At 41.8% G+C, this 20,942-nt stretch overlaps 1 protein-coding gene across 1 annotated transcript in view; it reads right to left on the bottom strand.

Annotated features, from left to right (window-relative positions):
- Window positions 1-3,243: 3,243 nt before the first annotated feature.
- Window positions 3,244-20,942, bottom strand: part of znf407 (zinc finger protein 407) — a 156,432-nt gene continuing 138,733 nt past the window's right edge. Inside the window, exon 10 of the mRNA XM_063488067.1 lies at window positions 3,244-4,883. Coding sequence (XP_063344137.1) covers window positions 4,030-4,883 — 854 coding nt within the window. The 3' untranslated portion in view covers window positions 3,244-4,029. The remainder of the gene's footprint in view (window positions 4,884-20,942) is intronic.

Below are 20,942 nucleotides of genomic sequence, written 5' to 3'. Positions count from 1 at the left end.
CCTATTCAGAGGGGGGGAAAAGAACAAAAAAACATTGAACTTGCGACCTTATTGAGGGCAATAGGATTAGCCAAGGTCATGCACTGCAGAATGAAGTTTTAGAACGCCCAAATTTTTCAATTTTTTTATTGAAAATTATGCAGTTTAATTTGTCACTGCACTCTGAAATGAAAGTATAGTACAATTAAGCAATTGTAGTTAAAAAAAAGAAACCATGGAATCAATTTATAGACCAAAATGTTTTTTAAATTTCTGACTCATCAAAGCCACCTTTGGCAGATATAACAGCTGAACACACCCGTGGCACTCTTTGTTCAATAGAAATCAAATATGCTTCGGAAAGTTCTTCCCATATCTGTTGCAGAAGTTCCCATAAATGTGTGGCACTTGTAGGTTTCTTTGCTTTCACTCTTCTGTCCAGTTCATCCCAAACCATCTCGATGGGGTTTAAGTCTGGAGACTGTGCTGACCACTCCATGTTTTCAAGCTTACCATCTTGTTCTTTTTTCCTGAGGTAGTTCTGACATCGTTGAATTTATGTTTTGGGTCATTTTAATGCTGTAGGGTGAACCCCTGACCAACTAGGCGCATCCCAGAAGGTATTGGATGGTGCTGCAGAATGGTGTGGTAGCTGTTTTGGTTCAGGGTGCCTCTCACTCTGTCACCCTGGATCCAGCAAAACAGCCCCAGACCATCACACTTCCTCCTCCATGTTTGACACTTGATGCCATACACTGTGGAACCATCCTTTCACCTACTCGACGGTGTAAAAAGATCCTGTGTGATGAACCAAATATTTCAAATTTTGATTAATCAGACCATAATACCAGCCTCCAGTCTTCAGTAGTCCAATGGCGACGTTATAGCCCGTCTAGAGATGGCCAGGTCACAACATTAGGGTGATCCATCCTCGTCAGACCTCAAGCAGCCATATCGCACAATTGGTACAGTTTGATAATGATTTATTTACAACATGTTAATTTGTTAGGGATGGACTTAATGCCAAAACAACAAACAAAAGGAGACAAAAGGAGCCTATCTCGAGGATTTACGAAATTTACATAATCAAAAGAATCAAACCAAATGACAACAACTTACCTCCCTAACTAAGAAAAACAGAAGAAAAGGCAGTCCACCCCTACAAACTCCTAGTTAGCCAATCCATATGGGCCATCCTCTGGATCCACCAATCAGAGAGAGGTGGATGCACTGAGATTTGCATATTAGACAATCCTACGACAGCAGTCTTAACAGTGGTGTTTCATGGTCCAGGCAAGCCTCTTCGTCTTATTTTCATGCCTTAGTAATGGCTTTCTTGCTGAAACTCATCCTGTTAAACCTGCAGCTCGAAGTCTTCTCGAGTCACAGCTGAAACTGAGACTTGCTTACTACGACCACTATTAAGCCGTGCTTGAAGATGTTGTACTGTGAGCTGCCTATCACGCAAGCGGTTAACTCTCAGAAACTTGTCCTCTGATTCAGTTGTGGCTTTGGGTCTGACAGACCTCTTCCTGTTGGTTTGCCCTGGTTTCTGAGTGCCTTTTGATGGTGAAGGAAACTGTACTGACTGACACCTTGACTTTCTTTGTAATTTCTTTGAAGGAAAGACCTACATTTTGATAACAGTGTCATGATGGTCTGTCTCTCTTCCATTGTTAATTGCCTTTTTCTCACCATTTTTGCAGCAACACTCTACTTTCTGCAGTACAATACTGTTCAACTGATGCTCATGAGGGTATGGTACCACAGTTTGTTCCAGCACTGCTTTTATGCAGAAAGAGGGGGCTGTAAGTAATCCAGAAAAGTTGGAACACCTGTAGGAATTAGCAGCACCAGCTTTCAAGGCTTGATCAACCTCCATTGCTGCAGAAGAGCTTTAATTTGTTAACTCATTTAAAAAAGGCCTGAAAAAGGCCTTTTTGTATAATTCTGAAAAGTACATTATTTTTCAATTTTGGGTAACCTTACCTTTTCTTTTTTTTTTTTAAACCTCTGGCAGTAGTAGTGTATGTATATATCTATATATATAGTTTACAGTGTACCATATTGCACATTACCTTCTAATATTATTCAAATGTGTGCATAACCGTTATGAGATTAGCCAATTTAAATCAAAATATTATAATTAATGAGTACATACGCACCAAAATAAATATTATTCCTCAGTGCAGTGCATCTATTTGACTGAACAGCACGTCTCTTCAAAACTTATTATTTAAAGCAGTGCTGCTCAACCTTGGCATCAGGAGCCCACTGAGAGGTCACAAAAGAAGTCGCACATACTGCTGTTGTTGTGACATGACTCTTGAATAACACATATTTGGAAGCATTATAAAAACAAACTATAAGTTCTATAAATGTGAGGCATCTAAATGCTATCGCTGCATTCTCACCACTCAGTGGGTGTTGACAAACCTTGGCTCTCACAGGCACGTATGGTTGCTCACACAGAGAACGTGACCTCCGTTAAATGCGCCTATCTCCGCTGAATAGAAGGAAGAAGAGCATGAAAAGACTGTGCGAGCTTATAAATGCAACATGAGGCTGGGAGCAGGAGACAAAGACAGGCTGAAAGGCAGACAGGTGTTATGTGAAATTACAGGCTCCCTTCTCTCTGTGTGGCTGTGGATTTCACCGCTCTTTCACTTCTCCCTGGCCTCACCTCTCTCAACATCCATCTGTAATGCTCTCATTTTTCCTGCCCACTCCTCCACCACTTTCTCCCTCTCAGCCCACCTTCTTGCTCTGCTCGCGCAGCGCGTGTGTGTTAAAGGGATGATCTTTTGATGCCCTCGGTGTGTACGAGTGCTTTCTCTCTACTTTCAGTGGTTGGCCATTGTGTTTGCAGCCGTCACACTGCTCTCCCACTCACTCCATCAGAAACCAGGCTTGTGTAGGGGCCTAAATGAATATTGATTCTCCCTCCAGTGCTGAATAGTGCTGGGGGGGGGGAAGAGAAAAAAAATGCAATGAACAGAATGGGCCTGATGGGGGGACGAGATGAGAGGATGGCGATTAGGATGATGGTGATCATGATGACGATAATGATAATGGTGATGATAATGACGGTGTTAGTGATCAGAAAGCTTGATGGGAACCATCAGTTGATGCATGTATGTGCATGTCGTCTGTACGATGCTGCTGCACTGTATGCACGATAGCATCGTGCTGCTGACATAACTATCAACAGCGCTAACTGCCAAGAAAACAAATGTGGGCACACTTGTTAAAAATTAGGCTCAATCTTTATTGTCAAAAATGAAACTGCACTCATGTTTTGTTTTTTTAAACAGGCCTTCCACACAATGAAGGGCTGTCAAAAATCTAAAACATATAATTGTCATTGCTTTACTTTTCGCTACACAGAAAATATGTATAAGGTCCATTTGGGAATTCATTCATCGTATTACTGATTTGGAACTAATAGTACACACACACACACAAAGGATTTGAAGAAAAAGAAAAGATTGCTCACACAAATTAAACCACTGCGTTATCAAAAGAAAAAAAACATCTATTTTGCTACAGAAAAACTTTAGGTTGCAACATAAATGTACCACGAAGAAATCAAAAAGCAAGAAAAAAACCTGTTAGCTCTGTTATAAATGAAAAGATAGACTTTCTTTATAATAACTTGTTTAACTCTTAGCACATTAGAAGCATTGTAAAAATATTTCATGACAATGTGTACTCATTCATTTCCTTAAGTTGCATTAATTAATCAAAGCAGTCTTGGCGGCTGTGTGGATTGCAGGTTAGCTCGCTTAGCACCAAAACCTTTTTCCTTTACTGTCGCTTTGAATAAACGATGTTTAACCTGAGTTCAGTGTAGCCCAAGAGAAGATGGTAGAAGTGATGTACGAAGTGAATGAAGCAGGGTGAAATTAAACAGAGACAATGCAGAACACAACATCTGGGCTAACGTGAGCTTTAACATAGCTAAACAGGGGAAGTGAAATAAAATGCCCAATGTGAATCTTTCAGGGATGTGTCTCTCCTCTACCCTTCCAGGACAATACTACGAGCAGCTCAATCCAGGTACACCACTATCTCTTCTCCTGTCTGCTGCTCCGCCTGGTGCACCTCCCCGTCACCTGTCCCGGCCTCTCCGTACACTTCTCCCTCCACCTGTAAGGTGCAGTTGTCCAGCTCAGTCACAATGTAGTGCGTGCCCTCATCATTGACGATGACCTGGGTCAGGCCTTCCTTCATCATCTGGGACGCGGCGAGTTGCAGCACTTCCTGCATGTCCTCCTGGCCGGTCCCCTGGATGACCTGCACCTGCTCCTCCCCCTCCTGCTTCACCTCCCCCTGCACTTCACTCTGCACAGCCTCAGCTATCTCTGGGGTCAAGACCTCATGAACGATGGCTGCCTCTCCTTGTATTTCCTCCTGATGGCCCATTTCGCTGACTGCGCTGAGCAGAGCATCGAGAGCTGTGGAGGACTCTGAGACAATGTGACTTTGTCCAGCAGCAGCTGCGACTGCTACCCCTCCTCTGGCCACAGCCTGAAACTCCTTTCTGGCCTCCCCTGACTCCAGGACCACGTACTGGGTGCTGCCTCCGGCCAGGTGGGCTCCTGCGGATGCCACTTCCCTGCCCGAGGCTATGACTTGTCCGTCTTCAGTGATGTGGAGCACCTCGGCCACCTGGCCAGCCATGGCCAGCGTCTGCAGGGTGGCAGCGGCTGACTCCTCGAGGGTCTGGTCGATAGCCACCTCTCCGTCACCATAGCCCTGGATGATGATGACCTGTTGGATCTCGTCATGGCCCGGTAACTCAGAAGAGTCTTTCCTGTGCAAAGGGGAGCCCATAGCCTCTGCTTCCACAAATGTAGCCCCCTGGCCTTTCAGACGACACTCAAAGGACTTGGAAACGATACCTGGGAAACACAGTGATGCATTTCTTATTAGTTAATATGTTTGTTATAAGCAGCCAATAATGACATAAAGAAGCTCCATTTACCAGACTGCTAGAAATTAAAGAAGGAAAAAGGTGCCTGAGAGTGACTGCAACCTTCCTGTCATTCTAGCAGCCAGTATGACACAAAGGATCTTTTTGAGGCCCAATCACAGCATAAAAACATGAAAGTCATTTAGTGGCTAGATGGACAGGATCTCATTTAAAAGTGGCAAATGAGGAGTGCCAATTACTGTCTGTACCACACATGGCAATGCATATATTATTCTTTCTTTCCTATGTGTGTGTGCATCCATCACTGTGTAAAAAAAAGAGAGAGGAAAACTACATGGAAAGTTGACATAAAAGGTGATGTAACACTTCACGTATTTGTGTCACTTAATGCATGAAAGGAGACAGAATATGGAGATATTCTTCTGGCGGGAGAGTGCGGTGAGATACGGCTGGTGCTAATTGAGCCACACTGTGCCCTCTCAGATCACAGGTTGCCATGGCGTTTCCAAGGTGATAGGAACAGTGTTAGAAATGCCATTGTTTAAACAGCGCCTGGCTTAGACACTTGTAGACTAATCTATGCAGAAAAATGGGAATTTGAGAGAGTGAAAAAGGGACTCTCACACCTAGGTTACTGAGTGCAGATGAACTTACTGTAAAACAACTGTAAAAAAAAACAAACAAACATACACTGTCACTTCAAATGTACATTGGTTTTACAAACCCCATAGGAAAGACTTTCCTAACTTCTTGGGAAATAAAACTGTCCTTTTTTTCTTCTTCTTTCTTTCTTTCTTGCTTTCTAAAGTTTCTAAAATGCTAACATTGGAGGTACAAGGTTTACACCCAAGGGCAACCCACAAGATCATACAGATCTCGAGTTTTTTCCTTTATGTACTGTATCAATCATTGATATTCCTATCTACAGCTAACATTTAATGTCCTGCACTCACAGGGTGGACAATGTGATCAGAAAGTCAGAGTTATGCCGCAAACAGCTTCTGACCCAACGGTGCCACGTCCTCCTCAAACACGACCAGAGACACATTAGTTTTAACTCCCACACTTACTAGCCAAATAGAAAATGACCATTCATTCTTTGGTGACAGCAAAATAAATAATACTGCGAAGGTGCTTTTGGAATAAACAACATTTTACACAGCTGTAGGTGAATGAAAGCAAACAGAAAACCCTTTATGTGTTACAACTGCTTCTGACAAAAGACTGAACTATTAAGGCTTAGATGGATAGAGCAGAAAATTCTACTTGGAGGCGACAAAGTTAAAGATTTTTAATACAGTCTGGCCTTTTCTAGCAACTAAGTAGCAACCTCAAGGGCAAAAGAAATTTACTCATTCTAAAAAAGCCACTTGAGAATGGCACCAGGATTGTCTGAAGCAAGGCTAACGTGGCCAGTCGAGGAACTGCAGCGTGCTTTGGTTTCAGTTTTTAGTCCTGAAGGTTGCTGCTTGGTTGCCAAAAATATATCCATATATTGTTAAAACTCCCAACTTCATAGAAGAAATTGTTTAGAGCCTGGCACAGAGCCTGGTCTCTGCAGTTGTAGCTACTAGCTTTCTGTAAGACCTTGCCACAAGTCACTTAAACAAAACCTCTCAAGTGTATTTAGAGTCTTGCTGCCTTTTTGAGTATTTTTAATTGTTCAACAAGTAACACAGCTTTCTGTGTCATTCAGCGCACCACCGACAAATCTGAGAAATCTGAGCTCCAATTAGAAATTGTGAAATTCTAGTAAACGAGTTGTTTGTTTCTTAGCGTTAATTATCAGGTGTCTCTTTTTTGGACCCACATAGATAGGTTTGCTAGCGTTAGCGGATAACTTAGTGCTTCACCCTTTTTTTAAGGGTCAACTATATGGTCACGTCTGGCTCTGGTGGCAACCAAAAATACCAAAATCAAGGCTTTAAAACAGACAATAAACCATGGCTAAGTGGATCTTTTATATATAGTCTATTCTGGCAACACAGCTTTGATTAAGACTTTATTATTATTAATAACCTTAACTTTGCTGTAAGCTGTAAGATTTATGCAGAATGCTAATGACATGACAATGAATTAACAAATGACTCTACACATAAAAAAAGAAAAGAAACTCATAATAGTGGACTGAAGAGGTAGTGTAACAGTTGAAGTGTAGATGGACAAGGTGATTCTCTTTAAATCAAGATGTTTCCTCTCCATGTGGAATGGTAACTTTAATGAAGAGGGCAATCAGACTGCAGCTTTGTTAAGAGGGAGCAGCACTCTTCTTTTAGAAGGATATATAGTATACATTGTGCATTACAGCTTAAATACTCATAAGTAGAGTGTTCAACTCCCTGATTCTAACCCTCTTTATTCAGTCTCTCCTCTCATGTTAGAAGTGTCTTTCTAAATCTACCCTATACATCTATCTCATTACATATGCAGGTAAAGCTAACACTATGCATTTGTTTAAGGCAAAACACGAAAAAAAAAGAAAAAATTATTGCGGCACTGCAGCACAGAGGCAACAAGTCTGTGTAGTAAATATCAATTCAGGCCCTGCTATTTGTAACCCAAGTGACAAGCGCTGTAGTTAGTGTGTGGAAGGAGTCAGTACTGTCAAAGGCAGCCAGAAGAAGGTGGCATTTTGAGCAGCAGAGGTTAGCTATTTACACAGAGCTACAGGGCCAGTGCTAACTGCCTACACCAAAATGCTTCGAGCTGAGAGGTCGGCTGGAGAGGACAATAACTCAGTGGCTGTTCAGTTTCTACCACTGCACCATAGAACCTGTTTGTAAGAGTGTGTGTGTGAATTTAGGAGAGAAAAAGCACATTAGTGTAGAAACTAATGAATACAAGCTCGGGTGACTAAAGCTCAGTCTCTGCCAGTTTTTGTGTGAATCTCTAAGTTCACGTGTTGTTTATGTCAGCATTGTGGGTTAAGGTCAGGCTTTACCGATGTGTGTCTCTACCACATGCGCTCCTATTCCTATTTGTCTCTGCGTGTGCTTGCTGTGCTGCAAAAACGTGTTGGTGTTGTGCAGTGGGGGTGGCGAGGCTACGCGTTGCTAGTGTGTGTCACATTAGCCATGGGGTGCTGTCGGCGGGGCCCAGCGGCGGCCCGCTGAGGTTTATGGAGTGTCACTCAGTCGCCGCAGCCGTGAATCAAGTTAATGTTGCAGATCCCATCTCTTCAGTTGTCCTGCGCTCCCGGTGGAAGAACAACATTTGAACAGCGTGATTTGGCCCCGGCGAGAGGCTGATGCCTGTTTAATATGTGTTTTGAGTGTTCTGACTGACTGACTCCTTTAACAGGAAGAAGGAGAGAGGATGAGAGAAAGAGAGAGAGGTGCAGGCTGCTTTATTGGCTGTGATCTGAAACAAGATGGAGGCTCCCTGAGAAGAATAAAAGAACGGGAGGAGGAAAAGGATGCACAGACAGGTGATGTCACTCTCATTTCCAAAATGAAAGAAACAAAAAAACCTTGAGGCATGCTTTTAATGCTGATAATGAATTTGTACAGGGGATATAACACTGTATATTTGAGGAAGCATTTCACTTCTTATATCAGATGACAGGGGTAAAGGTGCTTTTACTGAACTATCAGATGACTAGTTTATAGAAGAATTTGCAAAGCAAACAGAAATATGGAAGAATCAGCGAGAAGAAGCGCAGAGAACAGACTGATACATTTAAGGAAAATATGATCAGTATTAAATCAAATTTTCTAGTTTTCTTTCCAATTAGTACTAGAGAGCAGACACTAGATTGCCGGCACAACTACTTTTTGGGATCAGACCTGGCTGCACTGCTAGAATAGACTCATGCTCACGAAAACTACCTGATAAAATTTGGTCTACTGCTAAGAAGCAATACCACAATTTACAGGAAGTTGTTATAATGCCTGCTATTGTTCACCGTTTGATTAACTGTTGGAGCATGATCAGAAAATAATCCGAGGAGAATACAACTGTGTGCACTGTATGGGGAGAAAAGTGCTGCAAAGGACTCTGGTCTCAGAACGTGATAACTTCATATGAAATGAAATGCTACTGGAATTAAACATAACCTTATTCTGTTTGGGGGCTCCTCTGGAACCACTTCAATGACCATTAGGTGACCCTCAGACCTCAGTTTGATAACCATTCAGTGACACTTTGTTCTAGACACTATTCTGTGTGTAAGCATCAGTGCAGAAGCCTCACACACGGTGTATGGTACAGATGTGATTATTGATCAGCGGATCAATGTGCTGGCCAGCGGTGGGGGCCCAGGGGCTATAAGTGGCATTACTTTAGCTCGGAGAGGCCGCCAAGGGAGCGGTCAGACAGCACTTACCAGCAGTTAGAGAAATTAACCTTAACACCGAGACACCAGCACACACACAATCAATTACACTCATGGTAACACAGGTCAGGGTGCTGTGAATATAAGCTTACTTGCACATACACATGTAATCAGGGGAGAGCACAGTGTGAGTCTTGTTATATTCATCAGGACGTCGCAGTAGTCAGAATCCTTAACTCAAATTTTTACCCCTCACTTTAACCTGGAAGTAACCCAGAGCAAGTCCTGAGTGGTTGCTGACAGTACAGAAGACAAAGAAATCAACCTGAATAGACACCACAGCGAGCAAAGTCAATTATACGTATCAAACTATAACACAACAAAGGGAAAAAAAGGCTCACCAAATCAATTACAAGGTCAATAACAGGACCATGAAAAAGCCAGCTTATTTTTGGAATTTTGCACAAAACCCTTTACAATCCTTTTACCAGCCGATTACCTTCAATTATAGATATGAAGCCAGCGCCTTAAAATGATGGAGACCCCTAAACCTGACACACATGTGGCTGTTATTTGTGGAGGGATTTTTACAGATGAGGTTTGTGAGCGTGTATGTGTGTGCGTTTGTGTCAGAAGCCTTTGAAGGTGACACTGTTAAGTAGATAAAGCATCACTTCTGGGTGGATCCAGGTCACCGAGGATGGCCTGCATATGATGATGTTCAGAGTGTGTCTGCATGGATGTCTGTGCACATGTGACTATTTTAATGCATATAAATGTATATTTGTGCGTACTCTATTTATTTTGGCTACATAATGGCAACATTTCTGTATTATCCCTACATACATACATCCCCTCTATTCTTAAGTACTATGACTCTTCACAATGCCCTGTTGGAAACTCTTTGAATTTGGCCAAAACACTCAAAGATGAAGGGATTAAATTTTAATGGTCAAAGGTCACGGAAATGTGACTTCATTAAACCGTGGCACTATATAACGAACTCACCCACTATGAATCACTTATTGGTCCTTAAAACCCTAATCTTAAAGCTTGAATTTGAAATCGAGACACCGCACGCTCATACAGTAGCATTATGACAGTTACAAGCAGGCCTGTCCTAAGGCACATCCTACGTTATCTTCCTTTTTTTATTTTTGCTGGAAATCACAATTTACAGCATTAACATCATGTTTTTTAATAATAGTATTTACTTTGGTCATATATAAAGTGGGCAGTAGGCTCATTTTCCCTTAGACGTCTTCATATTCTGATTTCATTTTACAACCAGAGGAGTCGACCCCTGCTGGTCATTAGAGGCAATGCAGATTTAAAGACGATATGTCCATCCTTTATATACAGTCCATGCACAAAACATGTTTGGCTTTAACTCAAGAATCCATAAATCCTTTAAATATAGATATATTTCACACAGAAATCTAGTAGACATGGCATGGTGGTTATATCATTTTTTTGTAAAACATATTTCATGCCATTATATGCACATGCATTTTCCTTGTTTAAATTTTTAAAAATGCATTTTAATATATTTAATCTTAATTTTTTTTTTAAAAAAAACACACATATGCTACTTTTGTCTTGAGTTTTATTCTTTCTGAATGACTTTATTCACACACGTGTTTCCTATGCATCTCTACATATGGGCAGGTTTGTGTTTGCGTGCCTGAGTGTGTGCGAACAAACTAGCAGGTCAGCCGAGGTCCAGCTAGCGATGACTCTACTTTGTCTGATAGGGACAGCCGCTACTGTCACCTTTACAAATGCTATGAATCAATGCCAAGGAGGGACAGGCCGGCAGACCAAAAAACAACCAATTATACAGCATCCAGATTGACACTGGGTGGACAGGGCAGAGAGAGAGAGAGATGGAGGCACACTGAACTCACTCCAAGGACGAATAAACACAAGAGAATGAGGCCACAGACTGACAGGGGACCTTCTGGGCTGTAACACCAATACACTGACTTTGAGGGCCAATGTGAATCCATCAGTGACTAGGTGGACCTTAAAGAAAATGTTTAATGCTTTTTTCATAATTAATCGTGACAGAAATGAATGACTACATTGGTATTTACTATTGTATTTTTTCCAGCCCACTAAAGTTATGTTTTATGTGCTCTCTATTGTGTTCCCTTCTTCCTGTGAAAGGTTAAGTGTTGTTTTATAGATTACAGGCTGCTTTTACTTTCATTGTTTTAAATGTTCCCAGACTGAGAGAAGAGCTTAGCTCTGGCAGGAGAGCTGTAAATAACCATAATTATTCTTTTCATGTTTTCCCCTCTGTCTGTCCATTTTGTCCTGTGGACTATGGAAGGTAAGCGGATCAATCAATCAACCAACATCAAAAATCTGAAAATCATAACTACAGATTTTTGTGAGCTTGCAATTTCAAACAATGGCTTGAAGACAAAAAAACACCTCAAAACTAATACAACACAATAAAAATAGAAAAAATGTGGATGTTTGCTAATGTATTACACTTCTTCCCACACACGCAACAGAACAAACATTCAAATTAGTTGTATTTTCAGAACATATACTAAATGTCAGCCACATATAATCAAGGACCTGGTATTTCTAATCCACAATTAAAAAAAGTACAAGCTTGGAATCCACTGTAGAAAAGCTTAAGAGTAGCATAATATGTTTTAACTGATTATAGTTTCAATGAAAAGCATCAAAGTGTTGTCTTATTTTCTCTTAAGAAATTCAAGAAACCGCCCACAATTTTCCAGCATTTTCTTAATTGCTTCTTCAACTGGGGTCGTGGGGGGCTGAATATCCCAGCTGACAGACTGAAAGGCAGGGTACACCCTCGACATGTAACACAGAGAGACAAGCAACCTTAAAAAAAGGACAAAGCAGCAGATTTGAACCCAGAACTTTCTTGCTGTGAGGCAACATGGCACCACTTTGCCACCCAAGTAGCAACCCCCAGGGCTGAAAAATGAAGCCGGTTGCTTCATTTTCTCTTGTCCCCCCCGCATAACAACTCTATGTGAAGTGTTTTTTTAAAGTTTTTTATTCCAAGCTGTTTTGGATTTTGTTAAGACTTAAGCTCCACACTGGATGTGATTTGCTTGTCGCACAGCTCTCTGAAGCTGACATATGGCCACTTGAGGACATTTCAGGTGTTGGTTGTCTAGGTAACCCTCTAATTTAATTTACTACAACATTATATGTCAGTCATGGTATCCTACACTCTCATTGGTAGTCACCTTATTCACTTGCTTGGAAGAGAAAAGTTTCTCTTAGGTCCAGCCCATTTTGCATCACTGGCGGTTTTTCCCACTGCTTGAAGTCATTGAATGTCAGCCACCTGGTGTTTGGTCGCTACGCTGCTGTAGATCACTTTCCAGTGTGGAAGCAGCTTTAGGGGCAGGGATGCTTTGATTGACAGCTGTCACGACACAGGCAGCTGTAGAGGCAGCTGTCTGCCAGGTCTCCCCTCTGCTAACAGACTGAATTGGGCCACATCGTGGTGTTAAAGCATCAGTGCCTTTTGAAGCATTTTTAATTACACTAACTGACAAATAATGTGGTCTGCTGTCAAATACAACCTCACAGTCTGTGCTTCACTTCTGGTAAGTGAAACTTGTATATTTCATTAACCTGTTACTCAGCACCAAACAGTAAACTGGGTCAGTTTCACCCTGTTTATTGATGGAGCTTGCTAACCAAGATAGCTCCCATTAGCATTCTTGGTTAGCAATGCTATATGGCGGTTGCACAAACTCCAAATGCAGACTCTAGAAACCAATATTTTGTTTGATTAGGAACACAAGGAACATTTTACACTTTCATGTCTGACATGAAAGTGTAAAATAAATAACCAAAATTATTTTAACTGTAATAACATCTAAAGCACTGAACAATAAAATATACTAGTCGAACAGCTGAGGTTGAAAGGGTTCAAGAGGTGAGAAATACAAATGCACGCACACACACGCACAAACAGAGTATGTGGTCAGAGGAAACAGGTTGGTGTCCTGCTCTCAGCTCTTTTTCTGCTGACAGAGGATGACCCAGTGTGAGTCTAATCTGCTCCACACTAACTCCATCTACTTCATGTCCCCCATGTGCCCCCGAAGGGAGAGGAGGGAGAGAAACAGAGAGGTGAAAAGTGAAAGAGTAAAAGCAAGAAAAAAAAAGAAGAAGACACAGCTGTATCTTTCTATTTCACCATTCAAAGAGCTGTTGGTGTCATGTAGTTAATGAGTTAGTTAAAGTCTGGTAAATAAGTGTTTATTTTTAGTTACAAAGTAGGTGTCATTAAATACATTCTTTGGAAACAGGCTAGATTTTTATTTGAGCCACAAAGATTTAAAAGCAAGTGCTAATTATGCTCTTTTATGTGCTATTTTAATTTCGGAAAGAATTTGCAAGAAACTATGGTAACAGTGCTTTGTTTGCACATTTTTCACAAGACAGGAAAAGTCACGTTCGGACACCTGCTTTTAGAAATTAGGCGAAAACTGTTAAACATTTAAAAACTTAATGAACCAAAACAGAAGGGAAAAAATGGCCTTACAGAAGAATAAATAAGTAATAAATGACAGTGCTGTCAGTTAATAGGTGACCTGGGCAAGCAGCTATCATTAGATGTTTCAAGAAAACCCGGCACTAATCACTTCCTGGAAGACCAGATGCAGAGGACTTTCAAATTAATAAGTGCAAATACGAAGGTTTCGTTAGCCAGTACATTTGATGCAGGATGCACTGGCTCACAGGAAAGTCCCTCCACAAGATCAATGGTATGCTTTACATCACAACATGAGCATCATGTACCACAAAACACGGGCTGCTGAGAATTCATCTGGTTGGCTGCAGATGAAAAAAAGAAAAAGAAAAGCAAACGTGTGGGAGGTTGATACAGCCGCACAAAGTGAGGCCTGATCAACCTCAGCAGGGTTGTCAGTGAGAGGGCGTCTGGTGCTGAAAGGCCTGAAACACCTGATGACTGCAGGTTACATCACTGATTATGTGGCCTAGAAAAGCATCAGAAGATACATCATTTCAACTTTAAAAATGAGTAACCAGATATGACTAATGTATTACTTTTTGTTGGAGTGCCGGTTATTTCCCTGATGCTGTAAATCACAGCTATTTGCACTCTCCAGATGAAGGTCAGAAATGATCACAGTGTGATGGCCAGATGCGAGTAGCAAAGAATGAAACAGAATAGAGCGAGGAGGCGCGTAAAGAGCCCCATCCAAGAATCCAAGAGGGGCGGTTGACATGAAACAATAACAAAGATCATAACACTTTTTCTTTCCCATATTGCCCCTCCTTCCCTCCTCTCACTCTCCCCCATTAGAACTTCCTTCTATTCCTCTGTCCTGCTTCCTTCTTCTAACTCTCTCTCGTCTTTCTCTCAAAAGCTCTGGAGGTGGACCTTTGATTGCTTCTTTAATTAGCAATGTCAGACGGCTCTGTGGATTTACTGGGGATGTCGAACTTCTGCAGATAATTGCATGCCTTTCCCTTTCTCTCTTTTGCTACCTCCCTCCCTCCCATCCTCCATCCATCCCTCTGCAGCCCTTTCACTATGTCCCCCTATCTATCCCTCTCACTCACTCTCCCATGATTTAATGATTAATTATGGATGTGAGTTTGAGAATAAAAGCTTTTTCACTAATCAAAATGAAATTTTCCCCCCATTCTGGTAATTACAGTGTGAAGATGATGTTGCTGATGTCTTTTTGTTGCCAAGGCCTGAACTGCGCAGTGATCTGAGGTCCGTCAAGGCGGATGAAGTGAATAATCGCAACATAATGGCTTGCTTCAAAATTTCTAAAATAAACTGGGTGGAGAAATGAAGTCAAAGTGGTCTCGATTGGATTGAGGGAGAAAGGGAATAAACAAAGAGACAGAAGCAGAATGCTTTAGAAAATCTTAGTACAGAGGCCCAGAAAGGGAAACAAAGTGAAGCCTAAATCTTCAAGCTTGACAACAGCCATCAGTCATTCAGGAATTATTGTCTTTGTCCAAAAGCTCTAGTTTAAAAAAGCAATTAGAGTTGCAGCTCACAAACATTTTCTTTACCTAACTGCAGAGCAATTAAACTAAGAGTGTGTGAAATGTGGGAAAATAATCAAATATGTCCAAGGTGGTATTATTCATATTTATGTTAGCTGAAAGGATTGGCTGGTTAACTGTCTGAATCAGCGGTCCCCAACCTTTTTTGCGCCACGGACCGGTTTGTGCCCGACAATATTTCCATGGACCGGCCTTTAAGGTGTTGCAGAGAAATACAACAAAATAATACTAGTACCGGTACCGAAAAAAAGAAGATTTATTCATAACACATGTGAAAAGACCCAGGAAAACCGAGTTAACGAAAAAAACGATAACAAAATAACGCTAAAAACCGATAAAAACCCTGAAAACCATAGATTTCACACCCGAGTCTCACTCTCGCGGCCCGGTACCAAATGAGCCCGGGGGTTGGGGACCGCTGGTCTAAATGACAGAAAATGACATAGTAACATCTGTACAAAGATAGTAATCAATTTCAGACAAAGCTGCTAAACAATGTAGCAGCTTCTCATTTGTAAGGGTTTGGTGGTGGTTTCTTTTTACAGTGTGTTCATGTGCAACATCTGATTTAATGGCACAATTACCACCATCAACCAACTTCACAATAATGAAGAAAATTAGTATCAAACAAAATATACTGTAGATACTGGAAATCAGCTATTGTGACACCAAAAGCACGCAAAGGAGCAACAACACAATGTGTGCTGCAAATAAGCAATGATGGAAATACAGCACATTAGAATTGTATTGCCATTTCATGAAGTATAATAAGAGAAGGTCAAGCTTGGCAAAGTACCAAAAAACACTGGATCCTGGCAAGTCACAGACCAAGGTGTATCACGATGACAGATTTAAATGAGGAGGAAATTCATACAGTAATGCTTTGCCGAACACAGAGCTGATTTTCACTTTATACAAACAGTCCAGTGGCATGTCATCTTTGGTTGAAGTAACAGTTTAGCCACCTTCTTATTTACTAGAACATCACTGATGCCAGCTAATTCAAAGCCTGGCCATCCACACAGTATATCCACACAAAATATAGTATGACAAGCCCTTATTGTTCCCTATTCAGTGACTCATACACGACCACAACACACACTCTCAGGCACACAGGTCTGTTTAGCTTAGTTTCCGATCCTCCCTGCCATATTTACTGGGTATTTACCTAACAGAGGCAGGCTGGAGATATTTATCGTCCTGATGGCTCTATATATAGGGCTGAGGAGCTCGGTGAGAGGAGAGGCAGGCGCAGTGGGAGGTTGCTTCTCTAATCTCCATCTCCAGGCTGACAGGCCTGAGAAGGCCCTAATGAATGGCTCTTTTCATCTACACGCCTGTGTGTATGTGACAGTATAAATATTTAGCAATATTGGAGTCAGCTCGTGATTTTACACAGATGGAGTGATTGATGGCTCAGCCCCCTGACGCATGCCAAAGACCATCCTGGAGATGTTATATAAACCACCACAGCCTCTCTCTCCCTCCATCATCATCTCCATCTCGTTCGCTCTCTATCTTTCACACTGCCTCCTCTGCTCTCCGCCTCCTTCCCAGCTTGTCTTCTCGCTGTCGATCCGCCCTCTGTGGCTCTGCCAATTTGCTTCACTGTTGAATTTCTATCATACACTGTGCTGTCTCTATGGAAGTAAGACAGGCTAAATCAGAGGAAAACAACCTGACAGGGAGAAAGCCTGGTATTGACACGTTACAGCATAAACCAGTTTAGTATTTTAAACTTTACAACAATTATTTCTCATAAAACTGAGTGCTGACTGGAGGCACATGTTAAGAACTTTCTCTGAGAACTTTAAGCATTTAGCAAAATATTTAGTGAGTTTACAAAATGATGCATTAAAGAGACACATTAAAAATGGTGTATATAGGCTCTGTAGACCAACTCCAAATACGTTGTATGTGAACTGCAAGACAAAATGAATTATTTTCTATATTCACATAAAGGTGCATATACAGTATATATGTATGCACAAACATACAGAAATACATGCACACCATGCTGTCATTGGTGTCAGAGAGAACCAGACCAGAGCTACTTTGTTTGAGCAATGTACACATTCTGTTGCCAGCATGCTACTGCAACTCTATGCAGAACCAGTCTGTGTATGTGTGTGTGTGTGTGTATGTGGATGTAGCTTGTTTCAACTATACTTCTGAGGACTGACTCAGGTTAAAGTTGGTTAGGGTTATATGTGTAGTGGTCTTGATAAGGTTAACTATATCTCTTTAGGGAATTAATGCATACAAACCTTATGCATTTGATTACTTGTGTGTGTGCGTAACTGTGTTGTGCTTTTTTGTGTACTACACCTTCTGCATAGCCTCTGCATAGCCAATTAAACTAAAATGCAAGAACAAAATCCCAAAGCAAATATATGAGGACTTTAAGGGGGGATGTTGAAGATGTATTAACCTTGTAATTGCCTGTGTAAAATATGCTCCCCTGGTAATGAAATTTCCTGCTTTAATTTGGAAAAATTGGGGAAATATCACCCCCCTCTTTTTTCTTTTTTTTACCGTGTGTTTTCTCATTTAATTGCATTTAAAACTTCAACTTCAAACACCCCCACTGCTTTTATGCGAAGAAGGACCAGCGCTGGAATCGCCACATCTATTAATCTAACTGTCCTTTATCGGAATTAGCATTCAAATGTGATCGGTTCCACTGCTCCTTCGCCACCGCTTGTAATTCCAACAAAATCCACTCCTATGCAATAACTACAGTGCCCTTCAAGACCACAGCCACCTCCCCTTTGCTTTGAGAAGTATTGATTTTTATTTGTACGGTAATGAGAACAATTAGTCTTTTTCCTGCCCTCCTTCATCTATCACCTCCGAGTTCCTGTCGCTCTGCCACCCGGCCGGCCTCTGTCTTTAAACCCAGCTGGAGGTCCGTTCACTGGGCAGAGGACAACGCTGTACCTCCTCTGCATAGGAAATGCAACAAGGAGTGATAATGAAGGACATAGCACTCTTACCATGCTACTGAGGCCTAAAAGTAAACATTTGTATAAAACTAGTTTGAGCTTCGTGAAGTATACTTCATGTGTCTTTGCCAGGGTTTGATTGCCAGGGTCTTTTAAATTATTAGATTGTTGTATTATGTGAATTTAAAAAAAAGGCAAATAAAGTAGCAGTTAAGTTTGCATGCCATTTGAATATGACAATTTAATATTTAAAGGAACAGCTGGGATTAACTCTTAAGCAAGATACAATGTAATGATGACAAAAGTATCTCATAAGAATAAATTCATTATTAATCAGTGTTACAATAAAACAGAAATAAATTGTATCCTATCTATCATATTGGATGTCTTATCTCTAATTTTATTAAAAGGCCTATATCTAGCCCATCTATTCGCCCGACTCTAATTGATGCAGTTAGAAGAAATTACCAAACTCTGAGCCCAGCGTGGCTGGTGTTAACATGTATCATAAAATGTGAAAACATAATAAAACACCTACATCTATCCATTAGGAATGCTTTAATTTCCGCAGTGGCAGGCGAGTGGCAGGCAGGACTGACTGCCTACCAGCAATCAGAGGCTTTAGCCTCTATAAACTGCCTGATCGACAGGGTGATTTGTGACTGACTGACTGAATAAGTGGCTAGCTGCTTTCAACGTGTAGCAGCTTGTGCCTGTATACAAGCAAGTGTGTATATGTGTGTGCATATCGTGACGTCAGGTCCTATTTCAGCCATGGCTGGTGAGGGATGAAGCATCTGAAAGAGTCCATTTCTCTTGCCGCGCTGCCTGAGCCTTACTTACCCTAATGATGTATAATAGCCTGCAACTACACTTAACCTGAGCATTACTGTGGCAAAGACTGAGTGGAAGAGGCACATGCACACACATAAACACACACGCGCGCACATCCACAAACACACGCAGAGGTCTAGTTTTTCTCAGAATGCTGTTTACCAAAGTCTGCGAGGGCTTGAAACAACCTGGCACGTTGAGAAATGAAAGACTCGTAAATCGCACTCCATCAAATCAAATCAAATCTTAAGATGTACATTAACATCGACAGCTGTATCTTCGTTTTCTCTCTGATCCCTCACTCACACTTCACTCTGCTGCTGACTCATTCTGTAGCTATAAGCTAAACGATACAGGCAGTTAGCATGCCGCATCTGTTGTCTCTTAATTAAACTCATTTTCCTGGATGCCTGTGTATGTTCATACATACAATATGGAATCTAGCCCTCTAACCCCTTTAGCATTCATTAGGCAGATGAGAGCTCGCTCGACACTAAAAGTGAATGAATGAATGCATGTGTGTGTGTGTGAGTGCGCGCAAGACAGGTTGGAGACAGTGGAGAGACAGTAAATGACAGTGTCACGTGAGGCGGCTACTGTATGAAACCTCAGATCTAATCAATAGGAGTGAGGAGGACGCCAGGCGCCAGCCAGAGGGTCACCACTCATCACTCAGGTCAGTGGTGAACACACCCATGCGTGCACGTACACACGCGTAGACACACGCACGGGGAGGGCATCGCATGGAGCACATTACTAGATAGGACTATGAGGCAGTAGAAGATGGGTCAGAGAGAGGTTGAAGCACATAGCAACAGAGGGGGAGCAGGATCGATGAGAGAGATTGAAGGAGCTCCGTAATACCAGAGGAGTCACGGATGTCCAGAATACAGCTAAGCAGCGCTAGAGACAGGTCAGGAGGGTTAAAACAGCCTCAGACCGCAGGGAGGAGGCATCGACAGGCCATAAAAGAGGTGAGGGAAGAGCGGAACCGACTGATTTTGATGCTCAATGTGGCTGAATGCGAATCGCGGCCTCTGCAGAGTTCAGAGAAGATGATTCTGATCAAAATGTTGCAGCTGTAAAATAGCAGGTTTACTAACACGACAACTACAGCAGGCTTTTAGCAACATCTACAACAGGGGACAGCCTGCTAAGCTGTGGGAGCACGACCAAATGTGGGGCAGCAGAGGACCGCACCAGAATGTGTGTACTTTCTGTGTGTGTGTGTGTTGTGTGTGCGTGTGGGCACACAGTGTGCTCTGCAGTAAAGAGACACCGATGGAGAGACGGACTAGGCACGGTGGCATTTAGCCCTGTTCTATAATGACACTGAAAACTGGGGAGGAGACACAGGCACTGTTATTGAATTATTGAAGGTGCACAGTGAGGTATAAATCTGCCATGGAGATGCCACACTGTTCTTACAAACACACACACACACACACTCACAGAGGCCGCAGACACACAGTCAGGCTGGTGTGACGACTGCAAGCTTTGACTTGCTGACCTTGAGGTTGTTAAAACAAGCTCTCCGTCAGCTTTTCTGCAAAATATGTTTACCTCGTAAGAGGGAACGAGAGAGAGAGAGAGAAGAGGAGAAGGAGAAAGGGAGAGAGTGAAAGTGTGTATGCGCTGTACTGACATTGCCGGAATAAACACAGCTACTCTATCAATTCTTCCGAATTTGTGAGGCAGAATAAAAAAATGAAGACACCGCAGAGGCAGACATATAAAGTAACTACTACTAGTTCTAGGCAAGCTTTGGTCAGCTTTTACTACACAGTGCCACCAAGATTGAGAGAAGAGATTAAGCTCTCAAGACCACAAACAAACATTCCAATCCAGTGAAACCAAAGCACGCACACAGCTGATATATTTATATATATATTTATGTACATATACACACACCTGT

This window comes from Pelmatolapia mariae, linkage group LG10_11 (assembly GCF_036321145.2).
Source record: "Pelmatolapia mariae isolate MD_Pm_ZW linkage group LG10_11, Pm_UMD_F_2, whole genome shotgun sequence".
NCBI lineage: Eukaryota > Metazoa > Chordata > Actinopteri > Cichliformes > Cichlidae > Pelmatolapia > Pelmatolapia mariae.
Note: the sequence above shows the minus strand (reverse complement) of the source record. Positions and strands in the feature narration are given on the sequence as shown.